Below are 19,580 nucleotides of genomic sequence, written 5' to 3' on the forward strand. Positions count from 1 at the left end.
TCCGCAATCTGCCCTGTAATTTTGCGAATTCTATGCTCCTTGTAGCAAAATATGCTACATTTGGTCCTTGTTATGTAGGATCATACTTCACACTGAAAGTGACATAGAAGACAGATGGACAATGCAATGATTACTGACCAAGCAACTGTTGGTGTTGTGTGAAAGAATGTCCTGAATCTCTCTGCTATGATTCAATAATGGACGCAGATGGAGAGCGAAGGATGAATTTATAGAAAAGAAAAGGACCAAGGAACTACAAGTTATGCTATAACTTGCAACTTGTATAGTTCCTTGGTCCTCTTCTTTTCTATAATACAATACCGTATGTATGCTGGTAACTCATTATGGGCATGGACTGTGTTTCAGAATGCTTTCTTTGACAGCGTGTGTCCCTGTTCATGTGCACTTGTGTGTATGTGTATGTATGTGTGTGTGTGTGTATGTGTGTGTGTATGTGTGTGTGTGTGTGTGTGTGTGTGTTCGTGTGCGTGTGTGTACATGCGTGTGTGTGTGTGTGTGTGTGTGTTCGTGTGCGTGTGTGTACATGCGTGTGTGCGTGTGTGTGTGTGTGTGTGTGTGTGTGTGTGTGTGTGTGTGTGTGTGTGTGCATATATTCTATTGCGTCTGCATTCACGCATGATTTCCACACAGGTCAGTCCAATCTGAATCCCGTCGTTGAATCCAAGGCTGTGAGCCGTGGCCGTAGTGTCTCCATTCCAGTGGATAGTGCAGACAGCAGGGCTGTTGTCAGTACCACCGTGGGGAGCACTGTCATCCTGCCCGTGCCGGAAAGACTCTCCAACATCGGTTGCTATGCCGGCACCGGCACTGATGACGTGAACACGGAGAGGACATGGAGAAGAGCGGGTGTCCTTATCGAGGACCTGCAGGCATCAGGTCGCTTCACCGTGCTGGCAAACGGTACGTGTTATACTTTTTGAAAGTGTTGTGCTTGGTGAAATCCGACCCAAGGTACATATCTGGAGCCCTCGACTTGCACGGCCCTTGTCACCCTGGAAGTGGTACGAATGCTGCTGGACGTGTATACATGTACAAGTACAAGTATGGTGATATAATCGAAACTGATCCAGGGATTCGATAAAAAAAAAGGGCGCCAGCGTTGCACTTCAGGTTGGATTTCGGTGCGTGCAACCGTGTAATTGCTAGTCCCCTACCTTCCATAGTACAAGTTAGTGTTGAGTATTATGCTGTCTGAGGATTTTACTCTCCTTGCTCCCAGCCCTGTGCAATCTCCACACTTGGACAATCGATGGCAGACATACTTTGGGAAGGTGATTTATTACAAGACTTAGTGGACAACGGACACACACACAACTACTGTAGTTTACCGGTTGTAAGTCGACATTTTACGACTAAAAATCGGGGTCGACTTAAGCGGGATTCACAGAAGCTTTTTTGCGATGCGACACGCGATGCGACGCGATCTGCAACGGACGCGTGCGATGCGAACTCGCGAAATACCATTCACAGAAGAAGTCAGTGATGCGACAACATCTTGCTGATTTGGCTACGTCACCATGATATTCGCGCGGTTTGATACAACTTGTACACATTTATAGGCAACTCTTGAACCTTTGTACAACTTTGCTGTAGAAAAGGTCAAAATCGTACGCCAAATCGTACGCCAAATCGCATCGCAAAAGTTGAGCCAAGCTCAACTTCTGCGATGGCCTGCGATGGCCCAGTTGCGGCAGTTGCGTGGAGTGCGACATGGCTGCGATTTGGGGTTTTCCCGGTTTCGCGTCTGTCGCATCGCGTGTCGCATCGCAAAAAAGCTTCTGTGAATCCCGCTTAACAACCGGGATTCAACTTATAACCAGGAACTACCGGCAACTTGCAAAATGACCTGCACTGCATGCACGAGTGTGCCGCGTGTACGCATGGTGCCACTTTATTTGCCTTTTGTCCAGGATTTGGACATGTTCACCCTCCGATGAGGAGTGTTAATGTGATTTGTTGATGTGTTTGTAGCGAGAAGTGGTAAGCAGTGCTTGGTTGGGTAAAACTTTGAAAACAGAATTAAGACCTTCGGATACGGCGGGTCGACCTATAACCGAGGTCGACTTATAACCGGGGTCGACCTATAACCGGGGTCGACCTATGACCGGGGTCGACCTATAACCTGGAAAATGCGGTAGACATGGCGAACTGAAGACGAAGACTGCTGTTGACACCATAGCAACATGCGCATGCACCAACAGCGCGTACTCACGATGTACACAACATTACCGTACTAGCACACATCATACATCAGACATGCACAGTGGCCACAGTGGGTTGGTCAAAGACTATGATTGAGATACGACAGGTACCTGGTTTAAGTCCTGCCCGGGAGCGGCCTTTCCAGCCGTCCTGCTACCCACAGTCAACTGGGAACTTGTGGCCAGGCACAAGGTTAACGTGGCTGCGGAATGGGGTTTCTCGGCACTTGTGCCAGTGGTTGTGAGACTTATCCACTCACCCCCACCGTTAGGCGCTGAATCTGCCGCTAGGGTTTACCGGGTGTTAGCGGCCGTCGTGAGTTCAATTCAGGAACGGACACGCTAATTTACTTTTTTTATTTTTTACACATACATTGAAAATTGGAGAGGTTTGGCTTTAAATATGGCGCCATTATTATTATTACTTGCATGTACGCGTTGGAGTCAACCATGCAAGCATGATCCACAACTTCGCTTATGCTGAACATGACAAACAGGACTATGACAGGGGAAAGAAATTCAGCTAGAACGATGATATAATGATATAATTATCATATACAATGTAGCTCATGGGTATTGAAGATATGTCATTTATGAATATGTCTATATGTCATTGAATATTGCAGCCTGAGTGATAATAATAGTGCTATTTCCTGAGTTTGAGTGTTTCAGGATCTGTCGGAATATCACGATGCACAGATCTTCATACATAGATCTCGCCATGCGGGTCGGTCATGGGCAATGGCTCGCAGTCTCTGCAGAGCGTCTAGGTTCCCGAGCAATCCAGCATTGGCTTGGCGCAGATCTCCCACCAATGCCTGCGGCAGGGTCGTCCGCGGTCTACCCCTCCAGCATTGCTGCTGCTGATTGGCGAAGTACGCGACCATAGCCATAATAGAGAGGTTCTGCTACACGGAACTACGTACCAAACTCCGTGTCAACTGCAGTGCAGTTTGACACGGATTTTCCGTACGTTGCACCGGTTCTGCTGTACGTAGCATGCTCGAACCATGCACGAACACCCCGCCACATGTACTCTGTACGCTCACTTTTCACACGGAGTCCGGTCCGTGTGAACCGCGCTTCACACGGAAAACGGTATGAAAAAATCCGTATCAAACTAAATCCCGTACCACGGCGAAGTTTCCATACGTACTTTGGCACGTTATACCGTGTGGCAGAACCTCACTACTAGCTGGGGATTCATCTGCCATCCGCAGATTGTGGCCAAACAGCCTCCAGCGTGATCTCTTCACCATGACACTCAAGGATTCAGCTTAGAGCATCATTCGGTATTATTTGTGGCCATTTCACACCGATGAGTGACCTTAGCTGACGGCGGTGGAAGGAATCCAGGCGAGACAGAACGGTCACACTGACCCCCACGTACCCGAGTTTTACGTCAGTGCTGGAGTAATAAAAGTGTTGTACAGCCGCAGACGCAACTTCTCGCTGATGTGCTGATGCCTCTTCCAGAGGCTCCATAGGGACTGAAATGCTGCAGTCGCCAGCTGTTTTCGTCGCATAATATCCTCTTCGTCGCCCAGCAGCGAACCCAGCTTGCGCGTTGTCCTCCACTCTTAGTTGCTTAGTTGTCGGAGCGCATTAACCTTTTCAAATCCATCAAAGTCAAATAGTTCCGCAAGATCAATATTATGTTAGGAACTGTTTTCTAATGATCGCTTAGTGCATGAAACTCGGAGTAAAAACACTTTTTCATCTTCTTATTGGTATATTAGTAAGAAACCTAAGCTAACCAGCCACAAAGCTTGCGCAGCCACAATTTAATAAGTTGTGTGTGCGGGGGGTAGTAAATGCAATTGGATCCTGGTGTAGGTACGATGATGCCGTGAATCCTTTCTCTGCACCTTCAATCCACACAGCATCAATTAGTACGTTCACTAAGAGCAGTTGTTTTAAACAGTTGGATCCCCACAGCGTATGCACACTGCACTGTCTTCCAGTGTGTGAGATTACAATGTAGTGTCAGTGATGATTTGGAGATAGCTACCAGATGCCAACCATGGTAGATGACTTACGAATACACATAGGGGGCGGGTGAGACGTGGAAGAAAGTCGTACTGTAAATCCTGTTATTTCACCCGTGTACCTATGGATGAAATTGAGGCGTGCGTGTGTGTGTGTGTGGGGGGGGGGGGGGTAGTGTTTGTTTATTTCATTCTTAAAAGCCTGGACATGGGAATATAGTAGAGAAAGAAACGGTAGGGCTAAAACTGAGCACTTCTTGTGACTGGCATTGCTACTGCTGTTGCTGCTGCTGCTGCTGCTACTGCTGCTGCTGCTACTGCTGCTGCTGCTGCTGCTGCTGCTGCTGCTGCTGCTGTTGCTGTTGCTGCTGTTGCTTCATCTTCTTTCCTCTGGTTGTTTGTTGGGGTCTACCTATGACTACATGCAGGTGATTTACAGATTTCCCGTGCTCTTGCTGAAGACTCCGGTATCTACTCTTGCACTATGACGCTGGTGGATGAGAGTAACTACGAATCAGACAGTGAAACTGACATCGTTATCCTTACCGTTGCTCCACGAGGTATGTAGGCATGCTGCCATGTGTGTGCGTGCGTGTGTGTGTGTGTGTGTGTGTGTATGTGTTTGTTCGTGTGCGTGCGCGTGTGTTCATGTATGCGTGTGCACGCGAGCATGCGGTTACTGGTTTGTGTGTGTGTGTGCGTGTGTGTGTGTATGTGTGCGTGCGTGTGTGTGTGTGTGCATGGGTGTGTGTGTGTGTGTGTGTGTGTGTGTGTGTGTGTGTGTGTGTGTGTGTGTGTGTGTGCATGGGTGTGTGTGAGTGCTACATGGTTGTACCATACTTAGCACATTTCGTATTCACACTAGGCTTCACATATATGCATCCAGCTACACGGCATTTTCTCCAATTTTGCACACCGACAGAGTTCTCCACTTCTTTCCCTCCCTTTTGTACCAGCACCTAACTATATTACCACCGCTCCTACCTCCACACAGTCACATACAGGCGCACACACACACACCCGAATCATACACATTATTTTCCCATCTTACACTTTTCCAGTGCACCTCACAGCATGTTTACACCACTATCTTGTTTCTCGTCTTTAGTTTTATCATATCACATATCACGGTGTGTTCAGGTTGGGCCATGCCTGGACATGGGTAAATATGCAGAGAGAAAATAATGCAGCAGCGCAGAGACTTTATGTGAGCATTCAGACTGCAACAATCTCTCCTCCTCCTCGTCCTCTCCTCCTTGGGCTGCCAGGCGACAAGTTGCTAGCGTTGAGACTGGAACAATCTCTCCTTCTCCTCGTCCTCTCCTCCATGGGCTGTCAGACGACAAGTTGCTAGCGTTGAGACTGCGACAATCTCTCCTTCTCCTCGTCCTCTCCTCCATGGGCTGTCAGGCGACAAGTTGCTAGCGTTGAGACTGGGACAATCTCTCCTTCTCCTCGTCCTCTCCTCCATGGGCTGCCAGGCGACAAGTTGCTAGCGTTGAGACTGCAACAATCTCTCCTCCTCCTCGTCCTCTCCTCCATGGGCTGTCAGGCGACAAGTTGCTAGCGTTGAGACTGGGACAATCTCTCGTTCTCCTCGTCCTCTCCTCCATGGGCTGTCAGGCGACAAGTTGCTAGCGTTGAGACTGGGACAATCTCTCCTTCTCCTCGTCCTCTCCTCCATGGGCTGTCAGGCGACAAGTTGCTAGCGTTGAGACTGCAACAATCTCTCCTCCTCCTCGTCCTCTCCTCCATGGGCTGTCAGGCGACAAGTTGCTAGCGTTGAGACTGGGACAATCTCTCGTTCTCCTCGTCCTCTCCTCCATGGGCTGTCAGGCGACAAGTTGCTAGCGTTGAGACTGGGACAATCTCTCCTTCTCCTCGTCCTCTCCTCCATGGGCTGTCAGGCGACAAGTTGCTAGCGCTGAGACTGCAACAATCTCTCCTCCTCCTCGTCCTCTCCTCCATGGGCTGTCAGGCGACAAGTTGCTAGCGTTGAGACTGGGACAATCTCTCCTTCTCCTCGTCCTCTCCTCCATGGGCTGTCAGGCGACAAGTTGCTAGCGTTGAGACTGGGACAATCTCTCCTCCTCCTCGTCCTCTCCTCCATGGGCTGTCAGGCGACAAGTTGCTAGCGTTGAGACTGCAACAATCTCTCCTCCTCCTCGTCCTCTCCTCCATGGGCTGTCAGGCGACAAGTTGCTAGCGTTGAGACTGGGACAATCTCTCCTTCTCCTCGTCCTCTCCTCCATGGGCTGTCAGGCGACAAGTTGCTAGTGTTGAGACTGGGACAATCTCTCCTTCTCCTCGTCCTCTCCTCCATGGGCTGCCAGGCGACAAGTTGCTAGCGTTGAGACTGCAACAATCTCTCCTCCTCCTCGTCCTCTCCTCCATGGGCTGTCAGGCGACAAGTTGCTAGCGTTGAGACTGGGACAATCTCTCCTTCTCCTCGTCCTCTCCTCCATGGGCTGTCAGGCGACAAGTTGCTAGCGTTGAGACTGGGACAATCTCTCCTTCTCCTCGTCCTCTCCTCCATGGGCTGCCAGGCGACAAGTTGCTAGCGTTGAGACGGCAACAATCTCTCCTCCTCCTCGTCCTCTCCTCCATGGGCTGTCAGGCGACAAGTTGCTAGCGTTGAGACTGGGACAATCTCTCCTTCTCCTCGTCCTCTCCTCCATGGGCTGTCAGGCGACAAGTTGCTAGCGTTGAGACTGGGACAATCTCTCCTTCTCCTCGTCCTCTCCTCCATGGGCTGCCAGGCGACAAGTTGCTAGCGTTGAGACTGCAACAATCTCTCCTCCTCCTCGTCCTCTCCTCCATGGGCTGTCAGGCGACAAGTTGCTAGCGTTGAGACTGGGACAATCTCTCCTTCTCCTCGTCCTCTCCTCCATGGGCTGTCAGGCGACAAGTTGCTAGCGTTGAGACTGGGACAATCTCTCCTTCTCCTCGTCCTCTCCTCCATGGGCTGTCAGGCGACAAGTTGCTAGCGTTGAGACTGGGACAATCTCTCCTTCTCCTCGTCCTCTCCTCCATGGGCTGTCAGGCGACAAGTTGCTAGTGTTGAGACTGGGACAATCTCTCCTTCTCCTCGTCCTCTCCTCCATGGGCTGCCAGGCGACAAGTTGCTAGCGTTGAGACTGCAACAATCTCTCCTCCTCCTCGTCCTCTCCTCCATGGGCTGTCAGGCGACAAGTTGCTAGCGTTGAGACTGGGACAATCTCTCCTTCTCCTCGTCCTCTCCTCCATGGGCTGTCAGGCGACAAGTTGCTAGCGTTGAGACTGGGACAATCTCTCCTTCTCCTCGTCCTCTCCTCCATGGGCTGTCAGGCGACAAGTTGCTAGCGTTGAGACTGGGACAATCTCTCCTTCTCCTCGTCCTCTCCTCCATGGGCTGTCAGGCGACAAGTTGCTAGCGTTGAGACTGGGACAATCTCTCCTTCTCCTCGTCCTCTCCTCCATGGGCTGCCAGGCGACAAGTTGCTAGCGTTGAGACTGCAACAATCTCTCCTCCTCCTCGTCCTCTCCTCCATGGGCTGTCAGGCGACAAGTTGCTAGCGTTGAGACTGGGACAATCTCTCCTTCTCCTCGTCCTCTCCTCCATGGGCTGTCAGGCGACAAGTTGCTAGCGTTGAGACTGGGACAATCTCTCCTTCTCCTCGTCCTCTCCTCCATGGGCTGTCAGGCGACAAGTTGCTAGCGCTGAGACTGCAACAATCTCTCCTCCTCGTCCTCTCCTCCATGGGCTGTCAGGTGACAAGTTGCTAGCGTTGAGACTGGGACAATCTCTCCTTCTCCTCGTCCTCTCCTCCATGGGCTGTCAGGCGACAAGTTGCTAGCGTTGAGACTGCAACAATCTCTCCTCCTCCTCGTCCTCTCCTCCATGGGCTGTCAGGCGACAAGTTGCTAGCGTTGAGACTGGGACAATCTCTCCTTCTCCTCGTCCTCTCCTCCATGGGCTGTCAGGCGACAAGTTGCTAGCGTTGAGACTGGGACAATCTCTCCTTCTCCTCGTCCTCTCCTCCATGGGCTGTCAGGCGACAAGTTGCTAGCCCTGAGACTGCAACAATCTCTCCTCCTCCTCGTCCTCTCCTCCATGGGCTGTCAGGCGACAAGTTGCTAGCGTTGAGACTGGGACAATCTCTCCTTCTCCTCGTCCTCTCCTCCATGGGCTGTCAGGCGACAAGTTGCTAGCGTTGAGACTGGGACAATCTCTCCTCCTCCTTGTCCTCTCCTCCATGGGCTGTCAGGCGACAAGTTGCTAGCGTTGAGACTGCAACAATCTCTCCTCCTCCTCGTCCTCTCCTCCATGGGCTGTCAGGCGACAAGTTGCTAGCGTTGAGACTGGGACAATCTCTCCTTCTCCTCGTCCTCTCCTCCATGGGCTGTCAGGCGACAAGTTGCTAGTGTTGAGACTGGGACAATCTCTCCTTCTCCTCGTCCTCTCCCCCATGGGCTGCCAGGCGACAAGTTGCTAGCGTTGAGACTGCAACAATCTCTCCTCCTCCTCGTCCTCTCCTCCATGGGCTGTCAGGCGACAAGTTGCTAGCGTTGAGACTGGGACAATCTCTCCTTCTCCTCGTCCTCTCCTCCATGGGCTGTCAGGCGACAAGTTGCTAGTGTTGAGAGTAGTTTACACAGTATGTACCCGTAGTTAACTACAATGTAGTGGCTGTCATTCTTAAAGTCTTTTAAAAACAATACAGCACGATTAGTTTCAGTGCTTTGAGAGAATGAGCAGGCTGGTGCTTGTGTGCCGTGTACAAGTGGTTACTGGTAAGATAGTGTTCATTCGTGTTTCTATGTCTGTATGTCCTGTGCGCTTTGTTCTGCCCGCAATGCTCTAGGGTTTGCAGGACTTACAGTTGCTGGCCTGCAGCCCGATGACGACTCAACCATCTATGATCGAGTAGCGCTGGGCACTACGCCCTGCCCCACACAGCACAATGCAAGCACATTGCTGAAAGACGATGGTGATGCCGATAGTGGCCAGGAATGTGAGCATGCATGCCTCTCCGCTTGTATTCTTTGAAATTGAAATTCTCTTATAGCTCTCGTGGCATATATACCGGCATGGCCGGTACCATCCTCATGTTGCCTCATGATTACGAAATCATGAAACTCAGAGTAACCACTAACTAGCCTTGATTGCCTTTGTTGTTCTGTGTAAATGGAATTCTTCTCAAGGTGGCATGCAGGACCCGTGGGTCAAAACGCAGGACCCGTGGGTCAAAACGCAGGACCCGTGGGTCAAAATGCAGGACCCTTGGGTCAAAACGAAGGACCCTTGGGTCAAAGCAGAAACACACAATGAATGCATGGTCATCAGTTTGCCCTGTCATCGTTTACGACTTCCATCTTTGCCCCTGCCGTGCTGTATTAGTGCGCTCACTCAAGTGGTCGGCCAAAAAATATCTCTTTCCTCACTCTTCAATGTAGTCGTTTCGTTCGTCTTGGTCTCTTGTCTCGTCGTCTACTAGTATAATAAATGTCGTTCCCACTAACTTGTTCCCGTTGTAATGTCTGGATACGTTGTCAGTCGTCCTGTTTCGAACTCAACATTGGCGCCCGATTATTGATCGACCCACGACCCTGAGATCATCCCATGCCCAGCCGTCCTCAACCACCATTCGTCTCGTCTATGTCAACCTCGTCTCGTCCATGTCAGTCTCGTCTCTCCTACGCCAACCTCGTCTCGTCTCTATCAACCTCGTCTCTCCTACGCCAACCTCGTCTCATCTATATCAACCTCGTGTCGTTCAAGCCATGCAGGTCAGCTACCTTTCTCTCTTTCTTTTTTTTGTATGCGTTCCTTCTTCGTCAAATTTATTTTCGTGAATTTTTTGTTAGTGTGTGTGTGCGCGCGGGTGTCCTTCATTAATATTAGGGGTCCGATCATGGTGAGCCACGCTCTCTTATTTATGTCGTATATTAAAGTGTAACTAGGCTCTATTAGCCGTGCAAAATACTAGTCATCAGAATACAATTCAAGTCCCTCGTCGAACTCCAATAGTTATTTTTTGTGCCATGTTTTGAAGGGGCGTTTGGGCCCGTTGTTATTGGCCTTGTACACACTATAGTATGAGTAGTACAGGAACGTTGACGGTTGTAATGATCTGTAGTGCATTTTTTTTAGTACACACTTTTGTGAGGCCCGTGCGTTGTGTGTGTGTGTGTGTGTTTTTTTCTCCTTCAGTCGTTTTTTAAAATCTTTTTCTCTCTTTTTTTTCTCTCCGCGAGGACGCGGGATTTTTTCATGGAGGGGTGGTATGTTAGGTACCACCTCCCGTACATTTTCTAGCTGGCCTGCATGCACTTGCGTACGCACCTTTTGTCTCCTTTTGCTCCGTTGGCCTGGGTAGCTACTTGCGCGCCCATATTTGCCATAGCTACCCAGGCCCTTTATCTTGCCGTTTAGACTTGATCTCGCTCTCTTTTTTTCTCACTCGTCAATAATCATCATGTAGTCGTTTCGTTCGTCTTGGTCTCTTGTCCCGTCTCTAATAAATGTCGTCCCAACCTACCTGTTCCCGTTGTAATGTCTGGATATGTCGTCAGTCGTCCTGTTTCGAACTCAACATTGGCAATGTTGAGTTCGAAACAGGACGACTGACAACGTATCCAGACATTACAACGGGAACAAGTTAGTGGGAACGACATTTATTATACTAGTAGACGACGAGACAAGAGACCAAGACGAACGAAACGACTACATTGAAGAGTGAGGAAAGAGAGAGCGAGATCAAGTCTAAACGGCAAGATAAAGGGCCTGGGTAGCTATGGCAAATATGGGCGCGCAAGTAGCTACCCAGGCCAACGGAGCAAAAGGAGACAAAAGGTGCGTACGCAAGTGCATGCAGGCCAGCTAGAAAATGTACGGGAGGTGGTACCTAACATACCCCTCCATGAAAAAATCCCGCGTCCTCGCGGAGAGAAAAAAAAGAGAGAAAAAGATTTTAAAAAACGACTGAAGGAGAAAAAACACACACACACACACACAACGCACGGGCCTCACAAAAGTGTGTACTAAAAAAAATGCACTACAGATCATTACAACCGTCAACGTTCCTGTACTACTCATACTATAGTGTGTACAAGGCCAATAACAACGGGCCCAAACGCCCCTTCAAAACATGGCACAAAAAATAACTATTGGAGTTCGACGAGGGACTTGAATTGTATTCTGATGACTAGTATTTTGCACGGCTAATAGAGCCTAGTTACACTTTAATATACGACATAAATAAGAGAGCGTGGCTCACCATGATCGGACCCCTAATATTAATGAAGGACACCCGCGCGCACACACACACTAACAAAAAATTCACGAAAATAAATTTGACGAAGAAGGAACGCATACAAAAAAAAGAAAGAGAGAAAGGTAGCTGACCTGCATGGCTTGAACGACACGAGGTTGATATAGACGAGACGAGGTTGGCGTAGGAGAGACGAGGTTGGCGTAGGAGAGACGAGACTGACATGGACGAGACGAGGTTGACATAGACGAGACGAATGACGGTTGAGGACGGCTGGGCATGGGATGATCTCAGGGTCGTGGGTCGATCAATAATCGGGCGCCAATGTTGAGTTCGAAACAAAAGAGTGAAAAATAAGCCCATTTCTTTTTACTGTGACGGGGCGGTGGAGCCGGAGCGCTTGGCCAGGCAAAGGTTCGACCAACTCACTCTTTGGCCAGCATCCCACGTTTACTACGAGAAGGTCGCCATGTGTACCCGCCATGTGTACCCGCCACGTGCACCCGCCGCGTGCACCCGCCACGTGCACCCGCCACGTGCACCCGCCACGTGCACCCGCCACGTGCACCCGCCACGTGCACCCGCCACGTGCACCCACCACGTGCACCCGCCACGTGTACCCGCCACGTGCACCCGCCACGTGTACCCGCCATGTGTACCCGCCACGTGCACCCGCCATGTGTACCCGCCATGTGTACCCGCCACGTGTATCCGCCATGTATACCCGCCATATCATACATACAGTATGAAAGGCTGGGGTATGGCCAGACCAATCAATCACTGCTTCCACCGGCGCTGTTGGAGGTTCAGTGAAACCAAGACTGATGAGAAGGGATTTATCTGAAGTTTGCATTTAATTATTATTTCTACGGCTTATTCTCCTGCAAAAGCTGTTGACAGAGACTCCCTTGATTAAGGCTATGGTCTGTGGATAATCCATCAATACAAAATGCAAATTCAAAGTACCAGTTGCAAGTGTTGATCCGTTTCGTTCAGATCTTATCTGCTGCCATTGCTATGAGGTGAATTAAGTGTGTGTGTGTGTGCGTGTGTGTGTGTGTGGGGGGGGGGGGGGGTGCGTGCGTGTGTGCGTGCGTGCGTGCGTGTGTGTGTGTGTGTGTGTGTGTGTGTGTGTGTGTGTGTGTGTGTGTATGTGTTTTGTGATTTCGCATTCAGATGACCTGTATCAAACTATAGGAATACTCAGCACTAACCTTGGTGAGTTTCTAGTCATCACATTGCAGTTACCGGTACATTGTTCCAATGCTAGCACAGTATTTCGTGGTGGCCAATTCTTCAGCCTCGTAAGCTGTTGAATGATGTGATCCCAGCACAAATTGCTATGTCCAACATAGCTGTTCCCTGTCATTGCTTCCGCGATGGGCATGTCTGAGTGTGTGTGTGTGTGTGTTCGCGTGTGTTCGCTATGGCTTCTGCTGTAGCATAGCTTTCATCGCCTCCGCCGATGGGCATCAAAGGTCAAAGGTGTGTGTGTGTGTGTGTGTGTGTGTGTGTGTGTGTGTGTGCGTGCGTGTGCGTGCGTGCGTGTGCGTGCGTGCGCGTGTGTGTGTGTGTGTGTGTGTGTGGTCAATTCTTCAGCCTTGCAAGCTGTTGAATGGTGCAATCCCAGCACAAGCTGCTATGGCATCTGCTGTAGCATCGCTATCATCGCCTCCGGCGATGGGCGTCCAATGGTCCAATGGTGTGTGTGTGTATGCGTGCGTGTACATGTACGTGTGCTTGCGGTTGTATGATAAGCTTGAGTGTGAGAAGTACTTTTCTCACATGATCTTATCCTATCCTGTGTGTACTGTGTGTTGGTCTAGCAGCACAAGCACACTCAGCCGAGGATGCAGCAGCAGACGCAGCACTGTGGGACGTAGAGCCAAACTATTGCAAGGCTCCAAGCGCAGCTCTAGCCTTCGTTGACGTGGACGAAGGCGCTGGCGGGCTCTACACCAGATGTCCGGCTGTGAAGAAACCATTCAACAGGGCAGCAGCCACCACCACCACCACCACCAGGGCCATCGCCGCTACTTCTGTAGACCAGAGTGACAGCCCTTCACTCAGTGATGCTCCATATGCTACTTGCCCGAAAGTGCTCAGACCTGTCCAGCCAGAGAACGCGGCGCAAATCCGAGATGCAGCAGGTGCAGATTTGGTCGATGAGCCGAGCCCTGCATCAGCATCTGAAGTTGGTTCTCCAGCTGAAGGAATCTATGACATCCCTTGTACTTCATCAGGCTAGGTTATACCCGGTAAGCTTTTGTACACATTATTTATTCTTGTTTTACTAGGGAATTCCCAACAGGCGGCGACGCCTTTTTACAGGGAACACATACACACGCACATTCACACATACACACACACACACATACACACACATACACACACACTTACACACACACGTACCATTTGACCATTTGACGCCCATCGCCAGAGGCGATGATAGCGATGCTACAGCAGAAGGGATCGATTTACTTTGATTTTTTTGCATAGCAGTCGCTGCTAAACAGTTTTACAATTGACTAGCAACTCCCAGTATTGATTAGCAGTTTTCCTTCATCAAAAGTTTACATGTATAGCTTGTACAATAGCAGGATTTCGTACAGAAGAGGACAATAGCTGCAGTTGCTATTTGCTTTTCCAAACGAACGGTTGACCGGAATATTTTACGTTAGGGTTTTCGCTTGGGCTTGTTACATGTTCAGCGTCCATCCAACTTCGAGTTCTTCACAACACAATGTCCTTCAACAGGGCAGTTCCACTGATTCTTTCTACAAAGAAAGCTCAGGAAAGCGCTGAAACGATCGTGACACTTCGTTAAAAGCGCACAGAATTTTCGCTTTTCTCCTTTTCTTCATCGAAACGAATCGACACTCCTGGCGCGTCCAGTTCTTTTTCCCGCTTCTGGACAGTGATCAGATTCACTGACATGTTGGCTACATGAGACTAAGAACCATCTACTTCAACTGTGTCTTGTCGAACAGAAACAAACTGAATTGAGCTTGACAGTGAAAGAAGAAAGGAGAACTTCAGGGAAAGTTGCCGCCGTGTACAAAACTTCAAAAGACTGCAGACTGTGCAGTCTTGTACGACCGGTCGACCAGTGCTAGCAGTGGCTAGTGCAGTGTCCAAAATCAAACAGAGCGCGATCCGCGACCCGCCCGCGGACTGAGCAGGACAGGCTAGTTGGTTGGAGTAAAATACCACTCCCTAGTCAGCAGTGTGTACAACAGACTAACAGTCGCATGCAAACTGCACACAAACAGTACAGAATGGTCTTTGTACATACCGGTTTGCATGGCCAGTGCATCGCAGTTTTGGGCGATAAAAAACGAAAAGCGAATCGCAGCCAGTGAATTTTGATTTGCAAACTGCGATGCGAACCCGGATAAATCGATCCCTGGAAGCCATAGCAACTTGTGCTGGGTTTGCACCATTGAACACCTTGCAAGGCTCAAGAATGGACCGCCACTATTCAGCCTGACCTACACCACACAGCTATGAAGATATACACACATACATACATACACATGCACACACAAACACACAAACACACACACACACACACACACACATGGCACATTCTCTCTCTCTCTCTCTCTCTCTCTCTCTCTCTCTCTCTCTCTCTCCCTTTCTCCCTCTCTCTCTCTCACTCACTCAGACTCAGACTCAGACATGCCCATCGCGGAAGCGATGATAGCGAACAGCTATGTAAGACATAGCAACTTGTGCTGGGATTGCACCATTCAACAGCTTGCAAGGCTGATGAATTGACCGCCACTAATTTAGCCTGGTATCACTACATAGCTGATTGAAGTGACTTTTCTGGTCAGTGAAACCCTATTTTTCCTTTTCCTTTTTTCTTCTTCTTTTTTTCTCTCACCTGACCTTTGACGCCCATCGCCGGAGGCGATGATAGCAATGCTACGGCAGAAGCCATAGCAACTTGTGCTGGGATTACACCATTCAACAGCTTGCAAGGCTGAAGAATTGACCGTCACTATTCAGCCTGGTCTACACCATACAGCTATTTGGAGTGACATTTTCTGGCCAGTGAATCCCTATTTTTGGTCTTTTCATTTTTTTTTCCCCGCACACACATCACACCACATACTCCGGCATGCACTGGCTGTTGGTAACCACCCAGGAGAATGAAAGAAAAGTCAGGAAGAGTCTGAGAAAGAGAAGAAAGACGTGTGTGACCATAATCGTCGGGAATCGAACCCGCAATCTATCGATTGGAAATCGCTGCACATACCACTGCACCATATGGGACACACATTTCTCTCACACACACACACACACACACACACACACACACACACACACACACCCACACACACACACACACACACACACACACACACACACACACACACACACACACCAGGCACATAGCTGGCAGTGTTTCCAGGTTGCCCGGAAACCCCCTCCGGGGTTGCAGCGCAGACGCCGATGCCTTTGTGAAAACTACAGTAAAATTCTCCTCAGTGCATGCATATGCAATCACCGGAAATACCAAGAAACAGAGCGGTGCATGATGCACGCATGCACTTATAAAAGTGAGGTGGGAATCTTGGCGAGTGCTTCGTCCGCACCAACTAGCCCGACAACTGACTAGGGTTATTGTGAAAGTTCTCTTTTTAAATATGTTGCGTATTTTAATACGAAATTCTAAGATGTGAATGAACCACCTGGCACATTGACAATAGTAAGGTAAAGTCCCAGATTGCGCTTCTCAGGAGCTTGGAATTTGAAGATACCCTAAATATTTTATGGAGGCTCTGGTCCTGCCCACCCCCGGAAGGGGCTCCGGCCCTTGACCCCCACTAGGGGACACCCAAGGTGCCCCATCTAGAAACCCATCCCAACCGTCCCGACTACGCAACACCGGCACACTCGCCCACACAAAAACTCATTCCCTCTCCCACAATCAATCTTAGAGTGTGTGCCTTTAACAGTTGCCCGAATGTTGTACCTTTATTGTTTTGTTCTATCTGCTTTTAGGACGCAAGTGCAACACATGGCAATTAGCAGGCAATTTAATTGTTTTTGTCAAGTTGGAAAAATCACTCTGCGACTGGAGCGCAGGAGTGGAATGTTCACATTGTTTAACCAGTGTAACCTGATAACCTGATTATCAATGTATCAACCTTTGTTCTCCAGAGGTTAATTGAGCCACTAGGGTTCTTGCCGCTTGTCCTAATTAAACTATGGTGCTGCCTGGCAGTCGTAAGGAGCAGGGTTGCGTTCTCTTAACACACTGCCCTGTGTCTTGAAACAGCAGCTGGCCTGCTCCAAATGCATCTCATACAAATTCAGACTGTCTGCGAAGATAGTTCCCAGGCGCTATGCCAGTACATTGGCACGTGGATGCATGCATGCACACACGTGCATGTCTGCCAACCTACATACATGCACACACACATACACATAATTATATCCCTGGCTGAATGCATGTACGCTTTGCCCATCACACTATTTGCATGTCTGTTGCTGTCACTATTTGCTTGGTCATCTTTTGCTTGTGTTGCTTATTTATTCGAAAGGCCTAGTCGAAATTATAATGGCTTCTGTGCTTGGTGTGCTGATTAGCTTTCCTCCAACCAAAAATCTATTTATTCCTGAATGTATACATACATGTTGGTATTTTCGACATGTTCCCAATTTGTCATGCGCTCTTCACTGGGTATTCTCTCTTTTTTTCTTCATTTATAACCCAGATCTGTTGTTTTCCTGCCACAGTCTCTGTATATGTCACTGTATTTCTACCAGAGTTATGTTTCCTATTGTGATGCCTGCTCCCCTGCTGGTCATTCCCTGTGTGTGGTCGCTGCTGGTCATTCCCTGTGTGTGGTCGCTGCTGGTCATTCCCTGTGTGTGGTCGCTGCTGGTCATTCCCTGTGTGTGGTCGCTGCTGGTCATTCCCTGTGTGTGGTCGCTGCTGGTCATTCCCTGTGTGTGGTCGCTGCTGGTCATTCCCTGTGTGTGGTCGCTGCTGGTCATTCTCTGTGTGCACTGTTATCAAACTCAATCTTCAGTGCAATACCGAGCGGTTGCTGATTTGTATGCATGTGATGTCCAGCTTGCATGTTGTTGAAACTTATGAAGTATTTTCTCAAGCTTCTGCCATGGTTCTATTTGAGTGGGCGCATGAGTGGACGTGCGAGTTGGCGTGTTAGTGGGTGTTTTAGTGGACATGTGTGTGTGTGTGTGTGCGTGCGTGCGTGCGTGCGTGCGGGCGGGCGTGCGTGTGTGAGGTTGGCGGGTTAATGGCTGTGTTATTGAGTGTGCTAGTGGGGGTGTTAGTGGACGTACAAGCTCTCTCTCTCTCTCTCTCTCTCTCTCTCTCTCTCTCTCTCTCTCTCTCTCTCTCTCTCTCTCTCTCTCTCTCTCTCTATCTCTCTATCTATCTATCTCTCTCTCTATCTATCTATCTCTCTCTCTCTTATTTATTTGAGTGTGTGTGTTATTGGGCATATGCGAGTTGGCGTGTGAGTGGGCGTATTAGTGGGCAGGTGGGTGAGTGGGCGTGTTAGGTTGTGAGTGGTGCCCAATGCCTAACCCAGTTGAAGCTGGCAGCCACACCCCATACTCTTGACCACTACTATTCACTTTGACTTCCTGGAAACCAGTGAGCTCTCTATGCTGTAGACCTATTGCTCTTTTTCTATTCTTCCTTGTGTCTCTCTCTCTGGTATTCGCTTTCCTGCAATTGGGCATGCTTGCCCGTTTGAATCGCCACTTTGATGTGTGTGTCTCCCTACTGCTTTGATGTGTGTCTCCCTACTGCTTTGATGTGTGTCTCCCTACTAATTTGACTTCAATGGGATCATGCTGGATAGTGTTTTTTTTTAAATAATGCTTTATTGACAAGGATAAATCTGTGTTTCTGTCTCATAACTAACAACAAGTTGAAGTGGACCAGTGGTAAGTGTTCGGTCTCACAACAGTGTCATTCACGGTTCGAGTCTGTAGGTCGTGGATTTTTTTGCCTTTCAGGCCAAGAGCTTTGAGTGGACATTGCATGGCCAGTATGATTGTGCATGTTTGGGGGGGGGGGGGCATGAATCAGATATTGTGTGTTTGTGCTAAGTGTGTCTGCATGTGTACTTGGGTATGCAGTACGTGAACAGTGGACTTGTGTGATTTGATTCTTCTATGCATGTCAGTGTCTGACTTGACTTGTGGTGCGATTTGATTCTTCTATGTCAGTGTCTGAGTGCATGGCTCTGAACACAGTAATATCGGCATGCATACATGCATAAGTGGGAGAACAAGAATGGCGTATGGTGCCAGCTAGTACTGGGTAGGCACAGATGCAAGGAGACGAAAACAAGGGAGTAGGAGAAGGAAAAGTTGAAACTTTTTTGAAAGAATTCTGAAAATTTTGCCAAGAGTTTCATTCAGAAGCTGGAAGTCCACCATCCCCACCCTACCAGCCTACAACCTGTTTTTGACTTATAGGATTTCCTACTCCAGTGGATATAGTGCCAGGAAAGACGGCACGAAAAGAGCTGACCGGTTGTCCTAGCAACAGACACAAAATGTACTTGTACCCGGACAGACAGGAGACTCAAGTAGTGCCACGGGTGGTTGCCTTGGCAACAGATATTAATCAGAGCGTGAAGTGCTGACAGAACACATGAAAGCCTAGCAGAGTTTACACTTTATTGTATATCAATCTCATGGCCACACATGTACAGTGTGCAAACTGAATACACACCATGATCCTAAATCGTATAGAGGAGAGGGGTACTCGAAATAAGTGGACGTGAGGATAGAGAAAAGGACTTGCAGCATGATAGTGAGTGTGCATGCACTCAGCACACTCGTAGCGTGCACTTGTAGCGTGCACTCACAGCACACTCACAGCGTACTCGTAGCACACTCACAGGCACACTCACAGCACACTCACAGCGTACTCGTAGCACACTCACAGCACACTCACAGCGTACTCGTAGCACACTCACAGCACACTCACAGCGTACTCACAGCACACTCGCAGCACACTCACAGCGTACTCACATCACACTCACAGCACACTCACAGCACACTCACAGCGTACTCACAGCACACTCACAGCACACTCACAGCGCACTCACAGCACA

General features: G+C 49.3%; 1 protein-coding gene across 1 annotated transcript in view; it reads left to right on the top strand.

The window, feature by feature from the left end:
* The window catches only part of LOC135828060 (phosphatidylinositol phosphatase PTPRQ-like), a 72,107-nt gene extending 54,532 nt beyond the window's left edge, over positions 1 to 17,575 (top strand). The window contains exons 20-25 of the mRNA XM_065340493.1: positions 652 to 921; positions 4,639 to 4,770; positions 9,055 to 9,204; positions 12,640 to 12,681; positions 13,290 to 13,721; positions 16,477 to 17,575. Coding sequence (XP_065196565.1) covers positions 652 to 921; positions 4,639 to 4,770; positions 9,055 to 9,204; positions 12,640 to 12,681; positions 13,290 to 13,711 — 1,016 coding nt within the window. The 3' untranslated portion in view covers positions 13,712 to 13,721; positions 16,477 to 17,575. The remainder of the gene's footprint in view (positions 1 to 651; positions 922 to 4,638; positions 4,771 to 9,054; positions 9,205 to 12,639; positions 12,682 to 13,289; positions 13,722 to 16,476) is intronic.
* Positions 17,576 to 19,580: the final 2,005 nt, after the last annotated feature.

The sequence above is a fragment of the Sycon ciliatum genome, chromosome 12, assembly GCF_964019385.1.
Source record: "Sycon ciliatum chromosome 12, ocSycCili1.1, whole genome shotgun sequence".
Classification (NCBI taxonomy): Eukaryota; Metazoa; Porifera; class Calcarea; order Leucosolenida; family Sycettidae; genus Sycon; species Sycon ciliatum.